Source organism: Drosophila innubila, chromosome X, assembly GCF_004354385.1.
Source record: "Drosophila innubila isolate TH190305 chromosome X, UK_Dinn_1.0, whole genome shotgun sequence".
Taxonomy (NCBI): Eukaryota; Metazoa; Arthropoda; class Insecta; order Diptera; family Drosophilidae; genus Drosophila; species Drosophila innubila.
The window spans coordinates 6,955,733-6,976,538 of NC_047626.1; the positions used below are offsets into that span (position 1 = coordinate 6,955,733).

General features: G+C 38.4%; 6 protein-coding genes across 6 annotated transcripts; 4 read left to right on the plus strand and 2 right to left on the minus strand.

Moving 5' to 3' along the window:
- The first annotated feature begins 45 nt into the window (after positions 1–45).
- LOC117792508 (torsin-like protein) lies at positions 46–1,281 on the plus strand. Its single transcript, XM_034632683.1, has 2 exons — positions 46–298; positions 357–1,281. The coding sequence occupies exons 1-2, from the start codon at positions 85–87 to the stop codon at positions 1,187–1,189; spliced, it is 1,047 nt and encodes a 348-aa protein (XP_034488574.1). The 5' UTR covers positions 46–84; the 3' UTR covers positions 1,190–1,281.
- Positions 1,215–1,967, minus strand: LOC117792518 (39S ribosomal protein L30, mitochondrial). The gene is made up of 2 exons (XM_034632694.1): positions 1,764–1,967; positions 1,215–1,705 (listed from the first exon to the last, which is right to left on the minus strand). The coding sequence occupies exons 1-2, from the start codon at positions 1,889–1,891 to the stop codon at positions 1,291–1,293; spliced, it is 543 nt and encodes a 180-aa protein (XP_034488585.1). The 5' UTR covers positions 1,892–1,967; the 3' UTR covers positions 1,215–1,290.
- Positions 1,968–4,344: 2,377 nt separating this feature from the next.
- LOC117793622 (helix-loop-helix protein 1) lies at positions 4,345–4,860 on the plus strand. The gene has a single exon (XM_034633989.1). The coding sequence runs from the start codon at positions 4,345–4,347 to the stop codon at positions 4,858–4,860; it is 516 nt and encodes a 171-aa protein (XP_034489880.1).
- Positions 4,861–6,905: 2,045 nt separating this feature from the next.
- LOC117790428 (protein Flattop homolog) lies at positions 6,906–12,019 on the plus strand. Its single transcript, XM_034629885.1, has 4 exons — positions 6,906–6,990; positions 11,064–11,200; positions 11,323–11,629; positions 11,713–12,019. The coding sequence occupies exons 1-4, from the start codon at positions 6,964–6,966 to the stop codon at positions 11,959–11,961; spliced, it is 720 nt and encodes a 239-aa protein (XP_034485776.1). The 5' UTR covers positions 6,906–6,963; the 3' UTR covers positions 11,962–12,019.
- An 812-nt stretch (positions 12,020–12,831) lies between these two features.
- On the plus strand, positions 12,832–15,974 carry LOC117785457. The gene is made up of 2 exons (XM_034623468.1): positions 12,832–13,056; positions 14,409–15,974. The coding sequence occupies exons 1-2, from the start codon at positions 12,832–12,834 to the stop codon at positions 15,972–15,974; spliced, it is 1,791 nt and encodes a 596-aa protein (XP_034479359.1).
- A 2,024-nt stretch (positions 15,975–17,998) lies between these two features.
- LOC117784688 (inner centromere protein) lies at positions 17,999–20,547 on the minus strand. The gene is made up of 2 exons (XM_034622495.1): positions 19,972–20,547; positions 17,999–19,382 (listed from the first exon to the last, which is right to left on the minus strand). The coding sequence occupies exons 1-2, from the start codon at positions 20,404–20,406 to the stop codon at positions 18,126–18,128; spliced, it is 1,692 nt and encodes a 563-aa protein (XP_034478386.1). The 5' UTR covers positions 20,407–20,547; the 3' UTR covers positions 17,999–18,125.
- Positions 20,548–20,806: the final 259 nt, after the last annotated feature.

The window sequence follows — 20,806 nt, forward strand, 5'->3', positions numbered from 1 at the left end:
TTAAAACAAGTTGCCAGCACTGCATTCCATAAAACTAAAATAAATTGTACTTTCCTCGTAATTGTGAAAGATAGGGCGGCCAAGATGACTTTTAAGAATCCAACGAAGCATTTTAGATGTTTACTTTTAATTCTTTTTATTAACATATACTGCCTGGGGCCTGTTAGTTGCTTAGAGCCTTTAACAATTGGTCTCACTGTCGGTTTAGGAGCAGCCGGCTTAGGTTATTTCAAGAGTCAAACAATCTGTCGATTTATGGAGTGCTGTGATGATCGCAGTATACCAGCAGATATACCAAGTAAGTCTAATTGATTTAAACATGTTAGTAACGCTTGTAACGCCTGTTTGTTCCACAGAACTAGATACATCACTGGCGGCTACATTGTTCGGCCAGCATATGGTGAAGCAACATGTTGTTGCCGCTCTGGTTGCCCACCTGCAATCCAACAGTCCGTCCCGTAAACCGCTTGTCATGAGTTTCCATGGTACACCCGGCACGGGCAAAAGTTTCGTTGCCGATCAAATCGCTCAAGCCCTCTATAAGGAGGGAATACAGAGTAAATATGTGCATCGATATTTGGGACGTGCGGACTTTTCGCATCCGGCACGCGTGCATGAGTACAAGGAACGCATCAATCGGGAGGTGCGGGAAAGCATATCAGCCTGTCCATATTCTCTATTCATATTCGATGAGGTGGACAAGATGCCCATGGGTGTATTCGATATGCTCACATCATTAGTCGATTACGCGGGCAATGAGAAATCCGCCGATTATACAAAAGCAATATTTATATTTCTATCCAATACAGCTGGAGTTCGCATTTCGGATCATTTGGCCGAGCTAATGAAAAAGGGCAAAAGGCGCGAAGATACACGACTCTCTGACTTTGAGGAAATGCTTAAAGTCTCCGCCTACAACATGGAAGGCGGTCTCAAGATGACCAATTTAATTGAAGCTCATGTCATAGATCATTATATACCATTTTTGGCGCTTGAAAAGGCGCACATTGTGCAGTGTGTGGTGGCCGAGTTTCGTCGCTGGAAGATTAATCCCACACAGGAGCAAATTAACACGGTGGTTAATAGTGCTGTGATTTATGAGCCAGTGCACAGCATGTTTGCCACATCCGGCTGCAAGACGATCGAGAAGAAGGTCGCTTTGGTCGTCAATGAGAGAAGCCTCTCATAAGTTTTGTTTTACATCTCACTGTGTATAAGTTTATGAACAGATTTTGTTTCTATTTTCAATATTTTCACATTAAAACGAACTTAATGAATGAATTCCTAATGCTACCAAGGATTCAGCCACTTGAGACGTGAATCCTTTCGCAAGAGTTCCGTGTCCAAGCGCTTTGGCTGCTCATCGAAATTGTCGCGTGCCTCGAGTCGAATTTCCACAGGACCAATATCCTTTGTGACCAGACACTCGCCATTCTCCTTAAGAATCGTATGCTTAATATCCTCAGCCGTTGGTTCACCGTATGGAAATGTAATGGGCGTCACTTTGATCAAATGCTTGATTTTCCACAATCGTGCATTATTTTCGGGTATATTTTTAACCACTGCAAAATCGCTTTGTTTTCCATCGAGTCCCAGATCTTTGAGTAAGCGTTTCTCCCAAAACGGATTACCTTTTACGGGTTTAATGCGCTGCACACGAAACAATTTGGCTGGCTCAACGGGCGGATCCTGATGGTCGGCTGTTCTGCAATTTCAATCTTCGTTATTTATATATCTATTGCCGGCTGCATTTTCCAACTCACCTGGGATAATATATAATGTTCTCGTATTTCTTGCCGTCTTTGTATAAGAACTTCTTGTTGTGCTTGCCATAGCTGCGCGTCACAGTCAGGCTCAGCTGCAGTGGCGACAATAGCCTTAACGAGTTCATTTTATTTCGAAAATATCAATACAAAATAAATTATATTGGGAAACGAGACCGACCAGCTGCTCTGGTTATGAAAGCGTCGGGGCTGCCACCAGGTGCGAAGGCTGCCACCAGGTGCGAAGGCTGCCACCCTGCAAAATTTCCCTATCTGGTTTGCTTTTTTGTACTTAAATAAATAAGTACATTTCCGAAATTGGGCTGGTCCCCAGAAAAAATTACCAGTCCGGCAATCCGTACCATTTTAGTAGAATTGCCAAAAATAGTACGATCGAAAAAAAACTGTGCTTGTTTTAAATTTTGAAGCTAGAATTTTTTAAAATTGTTGCAGAATTTTTTGTTAGAATTTTGTCGATTTTTAAATAGTTGTAAAAATTGTAATTGCGGGCTGCACAGCTGATTTGCCATTCACACAATAGGTCTTTTGTGAAATACCAATATATCGATTAATATATATCATTTTTCTGACGATAGCTACATTTATATTTGTCACCGTTCAATTCTTTGAGTAAAAAGCATATAATTTGAAATGCAAACACGACTGGTATCGATAGTATTATGATAATTGTATCAATTCAAATTTAAATAACGATTTTGAGATATTAATAATATCAACACTCCTATCACGAATTATAGAAAGTATTTCCGTGCTATCGATAAATTTCGCCGGGCTGGTAAACACATTCGAAGCTTAAAACAACTGCCAACGGCAATTTAAACATTTCAAAATTGTAGCTCCATATTTTGAGAATTAAAGAGTTTCTGCTAAGCAAATAATCAAACAGTTTTGAGTTGTTATTAAAAATTATACAACTACTTTGTTAATATATACACGTAAGCTGAATGATAAAAGCTTTCAAATACAGTAAATATTTTTTGTTACTAAGATGTGAGTAACTTTATGTTTGGCAATAATTTAATGATTACAATGATGCAATATTTTTTTAAGGGGCGTTACTATTTCACCGGCGCCATTTTGTGTTTTCTGATTGGTGTTTGTACAGCTGGGATGCTGGGCCGTCATTGGCCGCTCTTGTACCATAATATATAGGGGTTGCAAACCCTTGTGCTATTTTATATATCTACAATATAAAGGATGCTGCAACGTCCTCACATTCACTCAGTTTGTCGGCAAAGCTTTACGCGACCAGAGCTTCATTTATTGCAAATATTAATTCGGAATAAATTTCCAGTGTTTGCATTTCCTGTAAGTAAACTTTGGGAAATATCAAAAGGTTTACGATTTGTATTTTTTTTAAGTTAACGCGAATGTGTCTCCTGAGAATAACTATAAAACTACAATGAAAATCAACGCATATTATAATGATTACGTGTTTCTATTTTTAAACAACTCTTTGATTTTGTGCAGCCCATTAAATGAATATCAAATCAAATGTAAACCGCAAATATCAAAAATTAAAGGGCTCGCATCCCGCCCCTATTTCCTGTTTTCCCCCTTTCTTAATTTCAACAAATCCCGCGGGCGACAATAAATAAAAACGTGACGATTGTTCAGTTATTTGTGTAGGTGTGAAAATATGTTGGGAATAAATAATAACAAATAATAACAATAAATACAATAAGCACAATATAAGCAAAAGAAAACGAGAAAGAAATTCTTTTGAGCACACTGAAGATTTGATACCCTTGCTTCCTACTCCAAATTAAAATAATACTTCGTACTTTTCTACATACTACTTTTATATACATTATCATCCAAAATTTTAGTTTATCAGTAAGAAATAATAATAAAATCATTTTCTTAAGTTAAATTATTCTAAAACCGAGAGCCTTTATTTTAAATTTCAAGAAGAGTGGAAAAACAATTCAGAAAATAAAATTACTTTTACTTTAAATTAAATCAAGACTCGAACCTGAACCTTAAGTTCAGAAGTTCCATTACAATTCGAAATTTAAACTTGAATTTTCGCCAGAAAAATAAATTTAAGCATTTTTTTTTTAAATGTTTTTTTCTAAACAAAATATATTAGTTTTTCACTGCTTTTTTAATTTTATTTTTGTTATTAAATTAAGTTTGCTAATGGCTCTTTAAACGAGTAAAAAAAACTTTTGGGATAGTTCTATTATTTTCTTAAGTCAAAACCGTTACTTGACTAATGGTATATGCCACGCCCTCTATAATGTGTTACACATTTGGTGACAAAATGATAATACTCTCTCCAAGGTTGATAATAAAAATAAATACAATAAGCACAATAAAAACAAATGAAAATAATAGAAAAGGCAAACAAAAGACGTGACACGTGACCAATGGGAAGGGAAAGGGAAAGGAAAGGCTAGGAAAGGGTCGCAGCCCTTTTTTTTAGGGGAGTGGGATACATGTGCACCCTTTGGTTAACCATAAATAATGCAAGTTTACGGTCTTCTCCTCTCCCCCTCTGTCTCTTAGGAGCAAGTGCAGCAGGAGCAGCAGCAGCAGCAGCTGGAGAGGCTTCATCATGGTGTATGACATGACACATCTGGCACCGGCGCCGCCTCAAAGCATCTCCCTGAGTCGCTACTATATGGAGCAGGATGATGACATGACCGCCAACAACAATATGCTCACCAATGGTCATGTGGCTGGCGAGGATTATGCGGCCAGCACCACATTGGATCTGGATCAGCGATTTCAGGCGAGGATCGCTTGTGAGACAGCTGCACAGCCGGCGCCACCGCCACCGCCGACGCCAGCGCCACGACGTCGAACCACGCCCATTGCCCATCTGGATCCCTCCGAGCTGGTGGGTCTGTCACGGGAGGAGCGACGCCGGCGACGTCGTGCCACACTCAAGTATCGCACGGCGCATGCGACACGGGAACGCATCCGTGTCGAGGCCTTCAATGTCTCCTTTGCCGAGTTGCGTAAACTGTTGCCCACTTTGCCCCCGGATAAGAAGCTGTCCAAGATCGAGATCCTCAAGCTGGCCATCTGCTATATAGCGTATCTGAATCATGTGCTGGAGACACCCTGAGACGCCGCCAACGCCTCCAGCTGCAGCCAGTTGCCAGGCGCCATGTTTCTAACTCTTCCTCCGAACTTCGAACAAAACTAAGGAAACTTCACGGAAATTCAACTAAACTACAGCTATGTCCCGGTTAGCGCCCATTTTCAGTATATAAATTCACATGAAGGCCTAAAAAAATTCAATTAGCGGCCTCAAAAAATAACTATTTCTAAAACAAATGTCTTCAACCTTTAAAAAATCCAAATCTTACCATAGACCGCTAAACGAGACTTAGCTTTATAACTAAAAATTAGAATTTTAATTAAAATACAACTAATGCTTCGTTTAGCGGTTTTTCAAAGGAATTCAATTCATATAAACTCCTTACAAGAAATTTCATCTGAAAAACTCTTTTGTCAAAATTTAACTAAATTTTAGGGCATTTCTAATATAAGCCGTTAGCCGGAAAATACCTGCAAAACTTAATACGAAAAATGCAACTAAATGACACCTAATGCCACGTTTAGCGTCCTTTTAAAGGCCAACAGTTTTTAACTCCATAATACACTTAATGGCCTCATAAAAATAGCTATTAAAAAAAAAAATTCGTCAAAATTAAGAAATTTGTTTTATAGGCCGTTAAGCGTGGCATTGGTGAATAACATATCTTGTTAGTCTATACATATAACTAGTTTAAGGTAATAATCAATTTTTTTTGTTAGCATCTAATACGTGATATTTGTTTATATCGAAAGTCCAGAAATAAATATATAATATATGTATATATTGTACAGACATCAACGTGAGTTTTTTTTTTACTTCCTACCGTTCTACTTTCTCTACAGAGAAACTTGACAAATCACTTTAGTCAAATATAACAATGGATATAATAATTCTACCATTATTTCGCCTATAACTCGGGATCTAGAAGAGTTATAGCTACCAAATTTGGTATGTATCTAGCTTTATATGTGTAAATTGAATTAAATTACATATTTTTTACCCAGCCATCGAAACTAGACCAAAACCAGGGTTCTTAAACTATCTCATAGTCGATCATTCTCATCTCAGGAACTATAAGAGTTATAGCTGCTAAATATGATTTGTAGTTTCTCTTATATATTATATAAATCTGATCATGTTATTTTAAACAAAAACGAAACCAATCTTAGTTTCCTTCAAAAATTTATCTTATAGTTCTGCTCTTCTTTCTATCGTTCTTTCTTAGATCGTACAAGAGAGATAATAATGTAATTTTACCGTATATAAATCGATTTAGAAATTCTGCTCTTCTATTACCTATACTTCAAGATCTATAAAGTCGTAGCAAGCTTATTTGGTAAGTATAGTAGCTTTCATATTATATATTTTTAGGCATACTATTTTTAAGTTAATAATATCTTTTGCCCAGTCATCAAAACAAGACCAAAACAAATGCATTTTCAGTAATTTTATCAGTCCTTTTGCTCTTCTACCCATAACTCAAGATCTATAAAAGCTATTGCTGGAAAATTTTGTATGTAGCTTGTACTATATCTATGCCAAGGCTTTGTATACTAAAATTATAAATATCTCATACTATTGAAACAATAATGTAAGAAAGTAAATTATATTCTCAAACAAAAAAATGTTCATTATACTTTTATTTAAAATTACAAAATTGCATACTTACATATATAATGAAAGTTCTCCTTAGCTATACAGAGTATCTGCAAGTCGAGCCTACTTTCGTTTCACATTTTTATTTGTTATTCTCTGGGCTTTTGGTGCTCAGCTGTCGTTATCAAGTTTTCCATTTGCTTTTCCGTCTGCCAACAAAGCGCCAGCTGCGCCACAACTTTGAAACCCCGCCCAAGGTACGACCCCGCCCCTTGGCTCCCGTTCCCCCTTGCTTACAGATACATGTATATGTATTTATATTTGTATACCTCGTTCTTTGGCTGCTGTGCGCAAGGCCACGCCCACTGCCCCCTCATACCCTAGAAAGTCACAAGCTTTATGCATCCAAGTGGCATTTGTTTGTCTAGCATTTCTCAAAATTCATGCAAAATTTACAAAGTTCGAAAACAAAGTATTTCTATTTATTTTAGGCTCACATTCCACAAAAAAAATTCAAAATTCAGGAACAAAATGTCGTTTAATTTTAGCGCAATGCAGGTAAGAAATAGAAATACACTTTTGCTCCGGCTAATGGCCTATATTGGCAGAGGAAAAATTATCCGAAATTCATCAATTGATTTTGAAATTTTGGCAAAATATTTTTTTCTTTTTAAGAAGTGATTTTTTGTGAAGCCTTTAACCGGAGCACAGAACCAATTGCAGATGCCATTGAGGTTTTTGTCTATTTTCCGCTTGGTACGGACTAAAAATATCACAATTAATTGGCAAAATTATTAGCTCGACTATTCTATACCCTACTTAAAAGATGGTAGAAGTAAGTTTATGTTGTATTCTAAGTTTTTTGGGAAAATTCCTTGCATATACCCCATATATCTACATATTTAAAGGATTTTAGTTTGGCATACGTACACAAGAACAACAAACAGCTTGGCAACCCCCAACCCCCCAAAAGTTGGCCCCAATCTGTGGTACGAAAAACCATCACAACAAACAGTCAAAATTCCGACAACCTGAATGCTCTACTTGTCTCTGTCTTTGTCTCCATCCCTTTCTCTGACATTCTCTGAGTGCTACTATTTTACGTTCTATTAAAAGCTAGTAGGAAAGGATAAAGTCGAGCAAAATCGACTTTGAGGGACCCTGTAAAACAATTAAATTAATTAATTAATGATATTAATAGTAAAAAATTCAAAAATACCAAAACTACAAATTCAACATGACAACGAATTCAAATATTAATTAATTCAAAGGACAAATTTATTAAACCCTTTTAGACATTTAAATTACGGGGTAATAAAAGTAAACAAAAACAGGCGACAACGAATGCAGGTCCTAAAATATGTACTTCAAATTCTTTACTGATTTTACTAAAATATTTATTTGTTTCTTGAATGCATGTCTTTTATGTATTTTTTTTTTATTTTGTATTTTTGAAAATTTTGTTGCCAGCTAAGGACCTTTATATAACTTTATTTTTTTTCAGTATATCCTTTGTGTGCAGAGAGTTCTAGTAATTGTTTTACTGACATTTTTGTCGCCAGTCATAAATATTTAGTGGCATAGATAAAAACCTCTATATAATTTCTATATATGTTTTCTATATAACCTTTATGTGTTTAAGGATTCTAGTAATTGTGCCACTGACGCATTTGTCGCCTGTCAAATGTGCTTCTTAGTTACGCAGCTCTTTGCTTATTCCCGTTTCCGTTCCAGTTCGCATTACTCCTACTCCTCCTTCCAGTGTTTCGTGCTTGTCACCTACATATGCATGTATGTGTTTTTCTCTCTCTCTTTCTCTGTCTTGCTCTCGCTTGCAAGTGTAGCATACATTTGCGAGTAAATGTTGCCAAATAGCGACAGTAAAGTTTATTTACTTGGTAACGATAGGTAACGTTATCCCCCCAACCCTTCCCATCTTCGATCGTCCCTCGCAAATTGCCACGCAACTCAGTTTATAGTTATTTTGATATTTTTCATTTGCTGTATGCAAACGATAACGTGCATATGTATATCTAACGGAATTTCTAGCAATCTCTTTCGCTGAACAAAGTGTTGTTGTTGTTGTGTTTTTTTTTTGTTGTTGTTGCTGATTGAAAACCCTCAGCATCAATGTATTGCATTTAATGGCATTTCAATTGCAATTGAACAAATTGACAGCTGTTCGGACCGGAAAATTTGATTGGAAAAGCAAAGGAAAAGCGATGAAACTAAGTTGTTGCTAGTGCGTGAAATTAGCTTAAGTGAAAAAGACGCCAGACTGGACAGCAGTGTGAGTGAGTGTGAGATGTGGTGAGAGAGCAGCCACTGGACCACAGTGTGACTGTGAGTGTGAGGTGAGACAGCTGACACTGGCATAAGAATCAGTGTGTGTGTGTATGGGATGTACTGAGAGTGTAGACTCTGGTGAGAGTGGGAGTTGGGTGAGTTGGCTGAGTGGGGAGAGGGGAGTATAACACAAGTGCAACACTGCCAGCCAAAAATTGTGTTGCACGTGCGTTCCTCTAGCTTTTTGACTGTCTAATCCGTCGACGCGCGCACCATGTGATAAATTGCACCCCAGAGGGTTGACATCAAAATCATCGCAGCCTCAACCAAAGAGGGGAGAGTGATGAGCAGCGGGTAGTGGTGAAGTGGTGAAGTAGTAGAAGGAGGAGGGCAATTGAGTTAACAACTATCTCTTTTTTGTTGTTGTTGGTTGCATCTAACAGTTGGACGCCTTTGCGGCATTGTTGCTAATTGAGTTTAAAATCAATTTGTATTTTACGCCTCGTCTAAATGCGCAGGAAAAAAAGTATAAAAGAAACCCTCGCATCGATCAACTTAACCTCACATGCTTCACACTTTTGCAGTGTTGTGTAATTGCCGTGCAAATTTAATTACAATAGCAACGCTGCTTAACTACACACCTCACCCCCCACCACCCCCAACTGCTACTATCACCCACTCTCCCTTCTACTCTCTCTCTCTCTCTGTGTAGCATCTGCTTTGCAGTCGCATCTTTTTTGTTACGTTCGCTTGGTTCGCACGCACTCAATCAAGCCACGCCCCCCGCCCAACGCCTCCTCCTCCTGCTTCTGTTCAATCTTCAATCAAGTGTTGACAACTTGCCACGTGCTTGTGGGCGTGTGGGCGTGACTGGTAGTATTGTATTACCCGCCGCAATTTGCATTTATTTTGTAGTCCGGGTTTTAATTGAAACTTTGACAAAATTGCGTGGGAAGCGACTCCAAAGAAAACGTTTTTGGCGCCAAGTTGCAGCCGTGGAGCAGTTATGATGGGAAGGGGGAAGAGGGAGGGGGTAGGCAACAGCTGCAGCAGCTACTCTGATAAATGATTGCACATGACTTTGATCCTGGCTAAGAGCAAGGACCAAGGACTTAACGTCTGCCAGCAATTCGCAGTTCCTGTTTAATACCCTATAGCAATCATGAAATGGGGTATGTGAGTTACACAGAAATGTTGTCAAGAGTAAATGAGACAGTTGTAGTCTAATATACTTTATAGAACTCACTTTTCTACCGTCTCTTTTCCATTTTAGTTGTTTCTACCTATGTGAACTCGGCTATTGAAAATGCTATGTGACTGAAATTTTCTATAGATACTTTAGATTGTTGTATTAGTCGCATTGTAATAGTATATCATAAAAAATAATAGATCGCATAAGCATAATTTTTGAATATGAAAATTTCATAATAATGAAAAATGCTCAATATTAAAAAAAAATTTGTTGTCATAATTATAATTAACAAAAGATGTTATAATACCAAGCTGATTTTTTAATTTCCTCTACTGCTTATAATAAACAATTTCCTAGGGTATTCAATCTTTCGTATATCTCATGATATCGCTTACTTTTTTATAGGTTTGTCCTTTAAAAAGGCAAACACAAACAGGGGCATTAAGTGGCATTAGACAAAATGCTTTTTTACACATGTTGCAACACAGAGATTACAATTACGCCGTGTAATCGTTGCACGCCCAAAAACTACTCTCGACCTTCAGAGATAGAGGGGTTGCTTCGGCTCCAAGGGGTGGATTCGGTATGGTTCATTTCATCTCGTCGTCTTGCGTCCCTTCTCGCTTCGCTTTGGTTTCTCGTTTTATCAATTGGTTTGCTTAGCGCCCATAAATAACGGCTTTAGCTTCTTTACTGGGCTTTCCTGGTCCACAATTGAAACAGGTGGCTGACTGTCCACCTAGCTTAACCTTAAACTGACTCCAGCTACACTGTCAAACAACATCAAGTGCTCTTAAAACGACATTAATCATTGCACTAAATGAACAAATTCCTCTTTTTTTTCTTATAAGCAGTTTTAAAAAATATTATTCCAGGTCAGATATTAGAAATTTTTTGAGATTTCTTCCTGCATTTATAAAATTATTATTTTAAGCACCTTGGCTTCAAAATTTTTATAATATTATTTTAAAAACTTTTCAGCTTAATATATGTAACATAAAACTGTCAAAAAATGTTTCATAAAGTCGAGGAAATTGCCTTAGTTTAAAGTAATTCCATTTTATTGAGAGCTTGGTACTTTCCATAAGGAAATTCTTTTGGGGAATATCATATTGTAACCATTTTTGCCATTTTTTCTACTTTCATTTTGCAGTACGAGCGCAGCTTTCGGGCCAAAAGCCTAAGCAACTGGGAGTATAAGCGTTTCTTTCCTCCCCGTCCACGAAATCTGAAAAAGAACTCGACGCCGATCTGCGAGAAGAACGGACACTTGTTGCCCTCTGCAAAGCGGTGAGTTATGGATGGATATGATATGGATGGATATGAATATATATATGGATATGAATATATATATATATATATATATATTTTTTTTTTTTTTTTTTTTATTAATGGTTTTTTTAACTCTACAGCGAAGGACATTTCTTGGGACAATATAGGGGCACATATCATCTGCCATTGAGGATAACACGCAGCTTTGCCACCTTATATAATTCCTGTCTCAGTGGACAGCACAAGTACGCGAAATATCCGAGAGATCTGTGCTGTTGCCAGAGGAGGCAGGAGAAAAATAAGTGCGATTGGCGTGCAACGCTGGGAAAAAAGGGTGATCCATTGTGGGAGAAGCCCAAATGTCAGACCAAGTGTGAGGGATTACAGCAATTGCTGGACATTGACGAGCTGCATCGCTGTTGCAAGCACACCAAGTGTCTGCCCCAGGTGAGTACAGTCACTGTAATTATATACACTTACACCATGCACCCCTCCTGTCACCCGCTTGCAACCCCTAACACCATTCACAGGGTAAGGAGAAATTAATTCCACGCGTGGGTGACTCTTCAATGAGGAATCGAAAGCGTCTTCGCAAGCGTCCTGTGACGGCCTTTGATTACAATCGCAGCCGTACCACGGCCACGGCCACACAACTGGAGGAGCAAACGGCCGCTTTGGCGGAGAAGAACAAGGCCAAGACTTCTAGCAAGGATACAAACAAATCTACAGCCAAGTCACCAACTCATGCCCCTTCCAAGTCCAAGTCCAAACAGAAGTAATGATCCAAAATCAATCTGCAATTTTTGTAAATAAACCATAATCCAATATTGCCCTACAGTTTTTTTAGATTTAGATTTCTTAAAAAGGTTTTTAAGTTTGTTATCCAATAGTGACGAAAATTTCAGAACAGATCAAGAATATATGTGTCCTATGGGTCCTTAGGTAAAGAACTTCTAAAGGAAGGGTACCTAACAACCAATTATCCTCCTGGGTTACTCCTTGGAAATGTCCCGGACCTTCAAGACGCAAAGCACTACCTTTAAGATTACACTGATTAAAAAAAATATTGTAAAATCAAGATTTTGGACTCATAACTTAGAATTTTTGTCTAAAAATTGCGTCGAGTACATAGTACATATTTATACTTTCCTAACAATTTAAGATTTTTATTTTTTCATCAAGAACTTTGATTTCTTAGATTAATATTCCTAGTATTAGTAATATGGTCTTTAAATTGTTCCTACTAAAAGAAGAAAATATTTAAGATGAATGTTCTTGATTTTAGAAGTTGGTCTTTTTTTTCGGAGTAGTGTTGCTTTTAGAAAACCTTGAAAAAAGCACAGAAAAGCAGCTGTAGGCGCTTACTAGAGGCATCTCAGGGCTGCACTATCAATTTGATGTAGGGGTACAACTGAAGAACCTTTAGCAGAGCAAATTGAATCATCCTAGTGCTTTTTACCAATTTCACTTAGCTTAATTCTAGAAACCGTAATTCTTACCTAGCACCGACCACAGAGCACCCTATCAACAAATAATCTCAAGTCTCACCCTCATCGATCATCTTTCATCTTGAGCCGCATCTTGAATTCATTCCACATGCATAAATTAGAGAACTATTGTGTGACTAAAAATCAAAACACTTGGCAACCATGTCGCAAGCAGCTGTGGCAAGCACTGGAAACTACAAATTGCCGGACTTGAGCTATACACCCGGAGATCTTACCGAACCGGAATATCGTCTGCCCTCGCATCAACAGTTGTTGGACCAGAAGCGAGATCGTCAACATGTCCTGGAACGGGAGTTGCCACTAAATCGTCTATATCTGAGTGACAACTCTCCGGCGGAGCCGACACGGGTAAGATTATTCATAAAAATATATTGTTTTATCGATCGATTTTTTGGTGATGATATGTTTATAATCGATATTTCTCTTTTGATAATATCAATATCGATATAATTGTGCCCAGGGAATAGTCCCGGAATCACTACGGAACCCATTAAGCGAAACTAGTTAATGTGTTAAAAAAAATTTCAATGTGGATTCTGGTTTTGATTTTATTGCAATGACTCCCCCCTTTGGAATTTTTAAAATTGAAAATTTTAAATCTCAAGTTTTTACTTTTAATCGATTCCTTATATCGTAATTAGTATTAATTAACCGTTTAAATTTGATTCTGAAACCTTTCATTTTTTTGTAAAAAATCATGGGAATTTGAGCAAAAATTTTGACTTGGAAAGTTGCTAGAACCACTGACTCACCAATTTTAAACTGTCATAACTTTATGAAAACGTATTCGATTTTCAAACGGAATGTCATTTTGGTCATGGTTTGGCCTCTAAATTCATTCTGCATTCAAATTTAATAAATTTTGTAAAAAAAATTATTTTTCTTCAGATCATGGCTTCGATGCTAAGGGTCCCCCCTTTGGAATTTTAAAAATTGAAAATTTTAAATCTCAAGTTTTTACTTTTAATCGACTCCTGATATCATAATTAGTATAAAACAACACTTTAAATTTGTTTCTGAGACCTTTTATTTTTCTGTAAAAAATCATGTTAAATCGGACAAAAATTTTGACTTGTAAAGTTGCTAGGTCAAAGGTTCGACCAACTTCAAACTTTCATAGATTTGTTAAAACTAGACCGATTTTTAAACGGAATGTCATTTTGATCATGGTTTGATCTCTAAATTCATTCTGCATACAATTTAAATAATTTTGTAAAATAAATTATTTTTATCTAGAATCTAGATTCTAGATCATGGGTTTGATGCTAAGGGTCCCCCCTTTGAAATTTTAAAATTTTAAATCCCAAGTTTTCACTTTTAATCGATTTCTTATATCTTAATTAGTATAAAACAACACTTTAAACTTGATTCTGAGACTTTTCCATTTTTTGTAGAAAATCATGTGAAATTTAACAAAAATTTGGGCTTGTAAGGTGGATATATACAAAATCTGAACAACTTTAAACAGTCATAACTTTATCAAAACTGAACCGATTTTCAAACGAAATGTCATTTTCCTCATGTTTTGACTTCTGAATACATTCTACATTTAAGTTTTATAGAATTCGAGTGTTTATGTGTAAATCTCATTCGGTACTGATATCTGAACCGAAAGGAAGTCAAGCCTATTGATACTATCTATAGTTTTTGTTAAATTAAAACAATATTTTATTATTAAAAGTGATATTTTTTTTTTTAAATAATAACTTTAGATTAACTCGGCGGCAGGACGACAATTTCCGGCCTTGGCGGCAGCTCAGGCCAAGTACACGGGACAATTGAACAATACCAACAGCTTGGACATTTCCGAGTTTGAATTTTCACCCGGCAAGGATCTCATCTCATTGCCCATAGTCACTGGCGGAACGGTAGGAGCACTAGGAGCCGGAGGAGAACCGGATCTTCTCAAGAAAATGCCGCTGCACTCGATCACGGAGAAGCCAAACGAACGTTGTCCCTCTCCCGTGGTGCCCGCCTATGCCAACTTTGAGCTGGCCAAGCGGATGCATCAGGACAATCTCGATCATCAACCGTTGCCGGATTGTGTGGCGGATTTGGCATTTCGCAAGGCACAAATCACTGGAGGACATGGAGGACTCTCCCTCGACATTGATCCCATTGCAACGGGTGTGGGTGTGAAGACCCACAACGCCGGACCGACGCACTGCACCAAGATGAAGGTGTTCCGTCCGAAAACTGGTGCCGGTGTACTGCCCAAGGCCTTTGGAGGTGGCGACAATTTTCGTGGCATTGGCTCGGCGCCCAGCAAGAAAATGGGTGCCATGGATCTGGCCATCGGTTGGGACTTTAAGCCGGCGAATCCCGCCGACGAACCGCGTCTGGCGCGGCACATCGATGGCTCCAATGATTCCGCCGGGCCGGCAGTCTTTACTTGTGTGAAAACCCCACGGGAGGAGCATCAATCCAATGGAGAGTTGGGACGTTCGGCGGGTGTCTTTACCAGCACCTTGGGTGAACCGGATTTCTTTGACAAGGATATTTTGCGGCGGAAGACGGACTTTGCGGGACGCGCCGTGGGGCGGGAGGAGAACTGTGCCTGTGACTATTCGCCGCCAGCTGCGATGAGAGCGCGTAGCGTCTCCAGAGATTCCAGTGCCTCGCATTGCCGGCGTGCGCCAGTTCTGGGAAGACTGGGCGGAGCTGGAGGCGGAGATGGGGCTGAAGGCGGAGTTAGCTTCGGTCTGCCCGTAAATCGTCTGGCCAAACAATATCAATCCACGCCCATGCTGGGTGATAAGGCTTATCAGGCGCTGCGCGAGAAATACTTGGGACCCGACACGGACAACTGTCATAGAGAATCCTCGCATGGCTGCCACCATGCCACCGGTCCTGTCTGCAAACGGGATCAGCTGCTGCGTCGTCCCGCCCGGCGACTCTGTCACAAAGTGGCGCCCGCTCCCAAATGCTGTCCAACTGCCCATGATCATGGACATGGTCATAGTCATTGTCTGACCAGCAAGGCGGCTTTTCGTGCCGGAGTCCCAAAACTAAATGCCTCTGGTGACTTTGTGGGCATCTCAACGGGTTGCGGGGGCGGCTCAGCCGGCGCTGCGGGTCGTGTCCTGGTCGTGCCACGCCCCCGACAGCCGTACGCCAAGAAGAACTATGACATTGATACGCTGGTGCCGCCATTTCGTAGCCAGGGCGGCGGTGCGGGTCAAGGGGGCTATCCGGAGCATTGGCGTCTCGCCAGCGTCTATCAACACGCCTACAAGCCCATCGATCAGCGACGGCGTCCATTGCTGCAGACAGTCTACAAGTAGAGAATGCACTTTCCAAATCCCAATCTTAGCATTAACGGAAAGAGCACGCTGAGACACTATGTATGTGTCCCCAGCCCTGGTATAAATATTCAGCTCAGTTACTAGTAGAAACAGTTGAGTTAAAATTAGAACTTTAAGGATCCTCATTTCCATCTTTATCACGGTGAACCAAGTAAGACCCCAATCTTAGCAATAACGGAAAGAGCTCGCTAAGACACTATGTATGTGTCCCCAGCCCTGGTATAAATATTCAGTTTAGTAAGAAGTAGAAACAGTTGAGTTAAAATTAGAACTTTAAGGATCCTCATTTCCATCTTTATCACGGTAAACCAAGTAAGACCCCAATCTTAGCATTAACGGAAAGAGCACGCTGAGACACTATGTATGTGTCCCCAGCCCTGGTATAAATATTCAGCTCAGTTACTAGTAGAAACAGTTGAGTTAAAATTAGAACCTTAAGGATCCTAATTTCCATCTTTATCACGGTGAACCAAGTAAGACATCACATGCCCCCAGCCCTGGTCACAATTAGTTATTGACAAAAATATCAATTAAAAATACCCTTACTTGAAATTAATAATCTGAACCTGAAATCTATAAAACCGTATATGATAAATTTTAAGATTTAAGAAAAGAACCAAGCTATATAAAATGACGGTCTTGAGTTGGTTTGTTTACAGATATTATCACAACGAAAGGATTTCAAATATCTTATAAAAATTTTAAGACTTTATAAAAAAAAAAGAAAAATTAAATACTAACATTTTACGAATGAACATGGATATATCAAATTTTTTAATCAGTCTTTTTCATAACGAATTTGAAATTTAATTTAATCAAATATTTACAACTTTTTAAAGTTCTTTAAAAAAGTTCTGAAATTTTAATCAAATAAGTTCATTATATGAATCCTTTAATAGCGATGTTCGAGAGGCTTATTTATAAACAAAAAACTAAAAAAAATCAATCTAAAATCCTTTTAAGTTCATAATTTATAACGTATCATGTTTAAATTGATCTCTCAATTTACCTTTCAATAAATTTGCTGATTAATCACCATCAAATGGCCGTAATTTTATTAGTTTTTAAGAGCTATAGTGTAGTTTTTTTTTTTGAGCAATAATAAAATGATTAATTTGTTGTTACTCTAATATTTTGTAGAGAATATAAGAATATGATCTAATAAGTCACAGTTATAATATTTGGAGAGTTTTCTTACTGAACAATCAGTTGAGCTAATTCCAGCGTTTACTTAGATTTCCCCAAAAGAATAATTCATAAATAATTTATATCTGTATTTGTAAACATCAGCCGAATAAAAAGTCAGTCAGGCATTTTGTGCATACATAATTTTTATGTAAGAGAAAATAAAACAAATGTATAAAAATTCCATACACTTACATTAATGTATAAATAAACGTGCAAACAATTACCTAACTAAGCTTAATACAAAAAATTAATAGTAAACGTGCATTTAAATAAAAAAATCAGTTAACTGGCAATTAAAAAATAATAGTTCTTTCTTTACAATGTTCAGAATATTCGGTCTTCTTTTCTCTTCTTAAAGGATCTATACTCTTAAAAATTTTAGAACAAACTTTAACAAGTATTTGAAAATTTAGATATTTGACAGTTATCAGTATTAAATAAAATCTTAAATTGCAATTAGAAATTATTTTAATGACATTTTACAAACAGTTTTAACAAAGTTCTGGCAGTTGTGATAATTGTCAGTTAACTGATCAAAAGATTAGATCGTAAACTTATTCGATCGTAAAAAAGATCGCAAAAACATAGACTACGTATAACCATATATATCGCTTATTTATATCAAGACTGTCATAACTTAAAAAAGCAGGTTTTTGCTGAGCTTAAGTCTTTCAATTCTAACTTGAAGAATATGCCATATATAATTATGAATTTTTTACACAGTATAGTAAAGAATATAACAAATATTTCTGAGTTATTAAAACAAAAATCGTGACAGTCTTGTAGAAACTAAGCGATATATATACAATATATAAAAAAAAATAGAGGACAATTTTGTTTTGTGTGCTTTGTAGACAATCTTTGGGTGCTTAAAGAACATTTGTGATGATGTTGTAGATGATGATGACAAGTTGTTGAGGAAATCAAAAGTTGGGAGAAGTCTCACTTGGCTGTCGCATAGGCATCCTGACTCTTGTGGAACACATGACGCAGCACATCGCGTGTGGAGCGACGAATGCTGTTCCTCAGCGTGTGTTTCTTCTCATTGGTCAACTGCTCGATGCGCATGTATTCCGTTTGTATAACATTGGAGCGCAATTTCATGGTTCTCTCGCTGCTGTCTATAATGGATATATCCGCTGGACGCGGCGCTGTCTCCTGTTCCGGCTCCTGTTCCTCCTTCTTTGGTCGACGTCGTAAACTATGACGTATGCTGCTTATTATGTTGCCATGATGTTTCTCCTGCTCCGGCTGCTTTTCCTGCTCTTTTTCCTTCTCCCTTTCCTTCTCCTCCTGCTGCATGGGATGCATTAGCTTGCGTATGGATTTCCGTAACATATTACGCACACTGTGGCCTTTCACAGACTCTACAGACTTGGCAGATTTGCTGGAAGCAATCGATTGCAGCGATTCCTTGCTGCCAGCTATGGAGCTGGCTTTAATTGGAGCAACGGTGGCCGCTGGGCGATAGGCACGGACAAAGCGTGCCGGCGCCTTAAAGTCCAACTCATCCTCTAGCTCCTCCGTTTCCGATTCGGAGGCATAGGCCACATCGCCGCTTTTCACAATCTCTTCTACAGTCTCTTTCGTCTCTTTCTCCTCTCCCGTTTCCACTTCAGCTGTCTCCTCTGTGACCTCCTCTATAATCTCTGTTAATGTGCGCCTGCGCGTTGTGCAAATGATGCGTCTGTCCAGCTGTTCTACCAGTTTCATCTCCTCCACCTGCTTCACCTCCTCCACAATGCCATTCTTGCGCAGCTTCGCCTCATTTATGCTGTTCTCCAGCTCCAGCTGATAACGATCCAGCTCCTTGCCAATATCCATGGTACTCTCCTCACTGATATCGTCCAGTGAGCGTTTCCCCACCCCCGTCTTCAGCGGCGACAGCGGTGTCACCGGCGAGAAGACAAGCTTCTCGGCAAACAGTTTGCTGGGCGTCAAATTGGCCAACTCCATGCCATTGAAATCAATGCGACAGCCCAGAGTCGGAGCAAATGGTAAACCAATTTTCAGACTTGTCGGCAGCGGTTCCTCGGTGAGTGCCGGATTCGTCACGCCCGCTGGATTGCTGGCAGCGGCAGAGATCTCGCTGCGACGATGAATCTCGAAGGGATTCAGGGAAGCGGGAGCATCGCTGCCACGCAAATTGAGAGCCTCGTTCACAAAGCACTTGGTGGGCGTGGCAACGCAGCGAACCACCTAAAACAATAAAAGGTAACATTTTAAAATAACTACATAATAAATAAACAAAAATTAAATTAAAAAAAATCAAAATTGTAATTTTAATAAACACTTTTTGAATAAATATTATATTATAATAATTCAATCAACATAATTGAAATAAATATTCAAAAAGGCCAAAATAAGCATATAAGATGCATGTATAAAGAAATATTTAAAAAAAAATCAATAATTTTCTCATAAAAGCGTTTACCAAAATTGCAATTTATAAAGAATTCTAAGAATATTTCACCAAGTAGGGGGTCTAAATACAATTCTATATATTTTTTTGTCGTCGAATTTAACGCACTTGCAGGTCAAATTTTTCACAACGCCGTCTTATATCACGATGAAGTTGTCATAGCTGTGTTGTGTCAAAATTTGAAACTTGTACTGCAAACGATTTGGACTGTACAATGATCAGTCAGTGAATGAATGAGGACAAAGAATTTTCTATAAATCATTTGTCACAAACTTCAACCAAATAGATATATTTTATTTTTTACATACATACTTGCACTAACTTAATGTACCCTCGACCAGTTTGTATAACGCATGAGCGACTTACCTCATATGGATTAAATTGACGCTCGGGCAGCTCGAGATTAAGTCCAGGATTCTCAAAGCAAGCGTGCTCGCTTCTTTTCTTTTTCTTTGACGGATGACGCACAACTTCAAAGGGATTCAGTGTCAACTGCTTTTCCTGCTGCTGTTGCTGTTGCTTCTGTGATGTTGCCAAATCCGCAATGGATTTGATTTCCAGGCCAGGATGATTGCCAAATGGATTTATGTTCTCGGTTTCTTTGGCCAGGCGACGACGCCCGATAAGTTTCTTTGGCGTCGAACTGAAGGCAGCGTTGGTGAAGCATGACGCAGTTACGGCAACAGCGGCAGCGGCAGCTGCATCATCTTTTTTTAAGGGTGGCACAAATCCAGTTTCCCTTTTGCGTTTGCGCGGCGTCTCATTGAATGCCAATGCAGCGATGCTCTTTGTTTCTAGCATTTTAACAGCACTTATTTTATTTCACACTCACCAAAAGTCTTTCAATCTAATTAAACTGATTAATTTCAACTTGTAAACAATTAAAACTCACAAAAAAAACCTTGTACACAAAAGCCAATTGTACGCCTAAACAATGCGCACCATTTTGAATTATCAGTGTCAATCAGGGCTGCCAGCTTGTTAAAAGAATCTATTTTCAGCCCTGAATCCAAAAACGGTGTGGCAATCTTGATGATTGATGCAGCCATGACAATCGATTGCACATGCACAATTTCAACGCGAATGTCAATTGCCCAAGAAGAAGAGCAGCTATTTTGCCGCCATATTAAAAATTTAATAAAATTTACAATATCTGCCACTAGAAACAGAAAATACAGTATTCTTTTCATTAAATTATAGC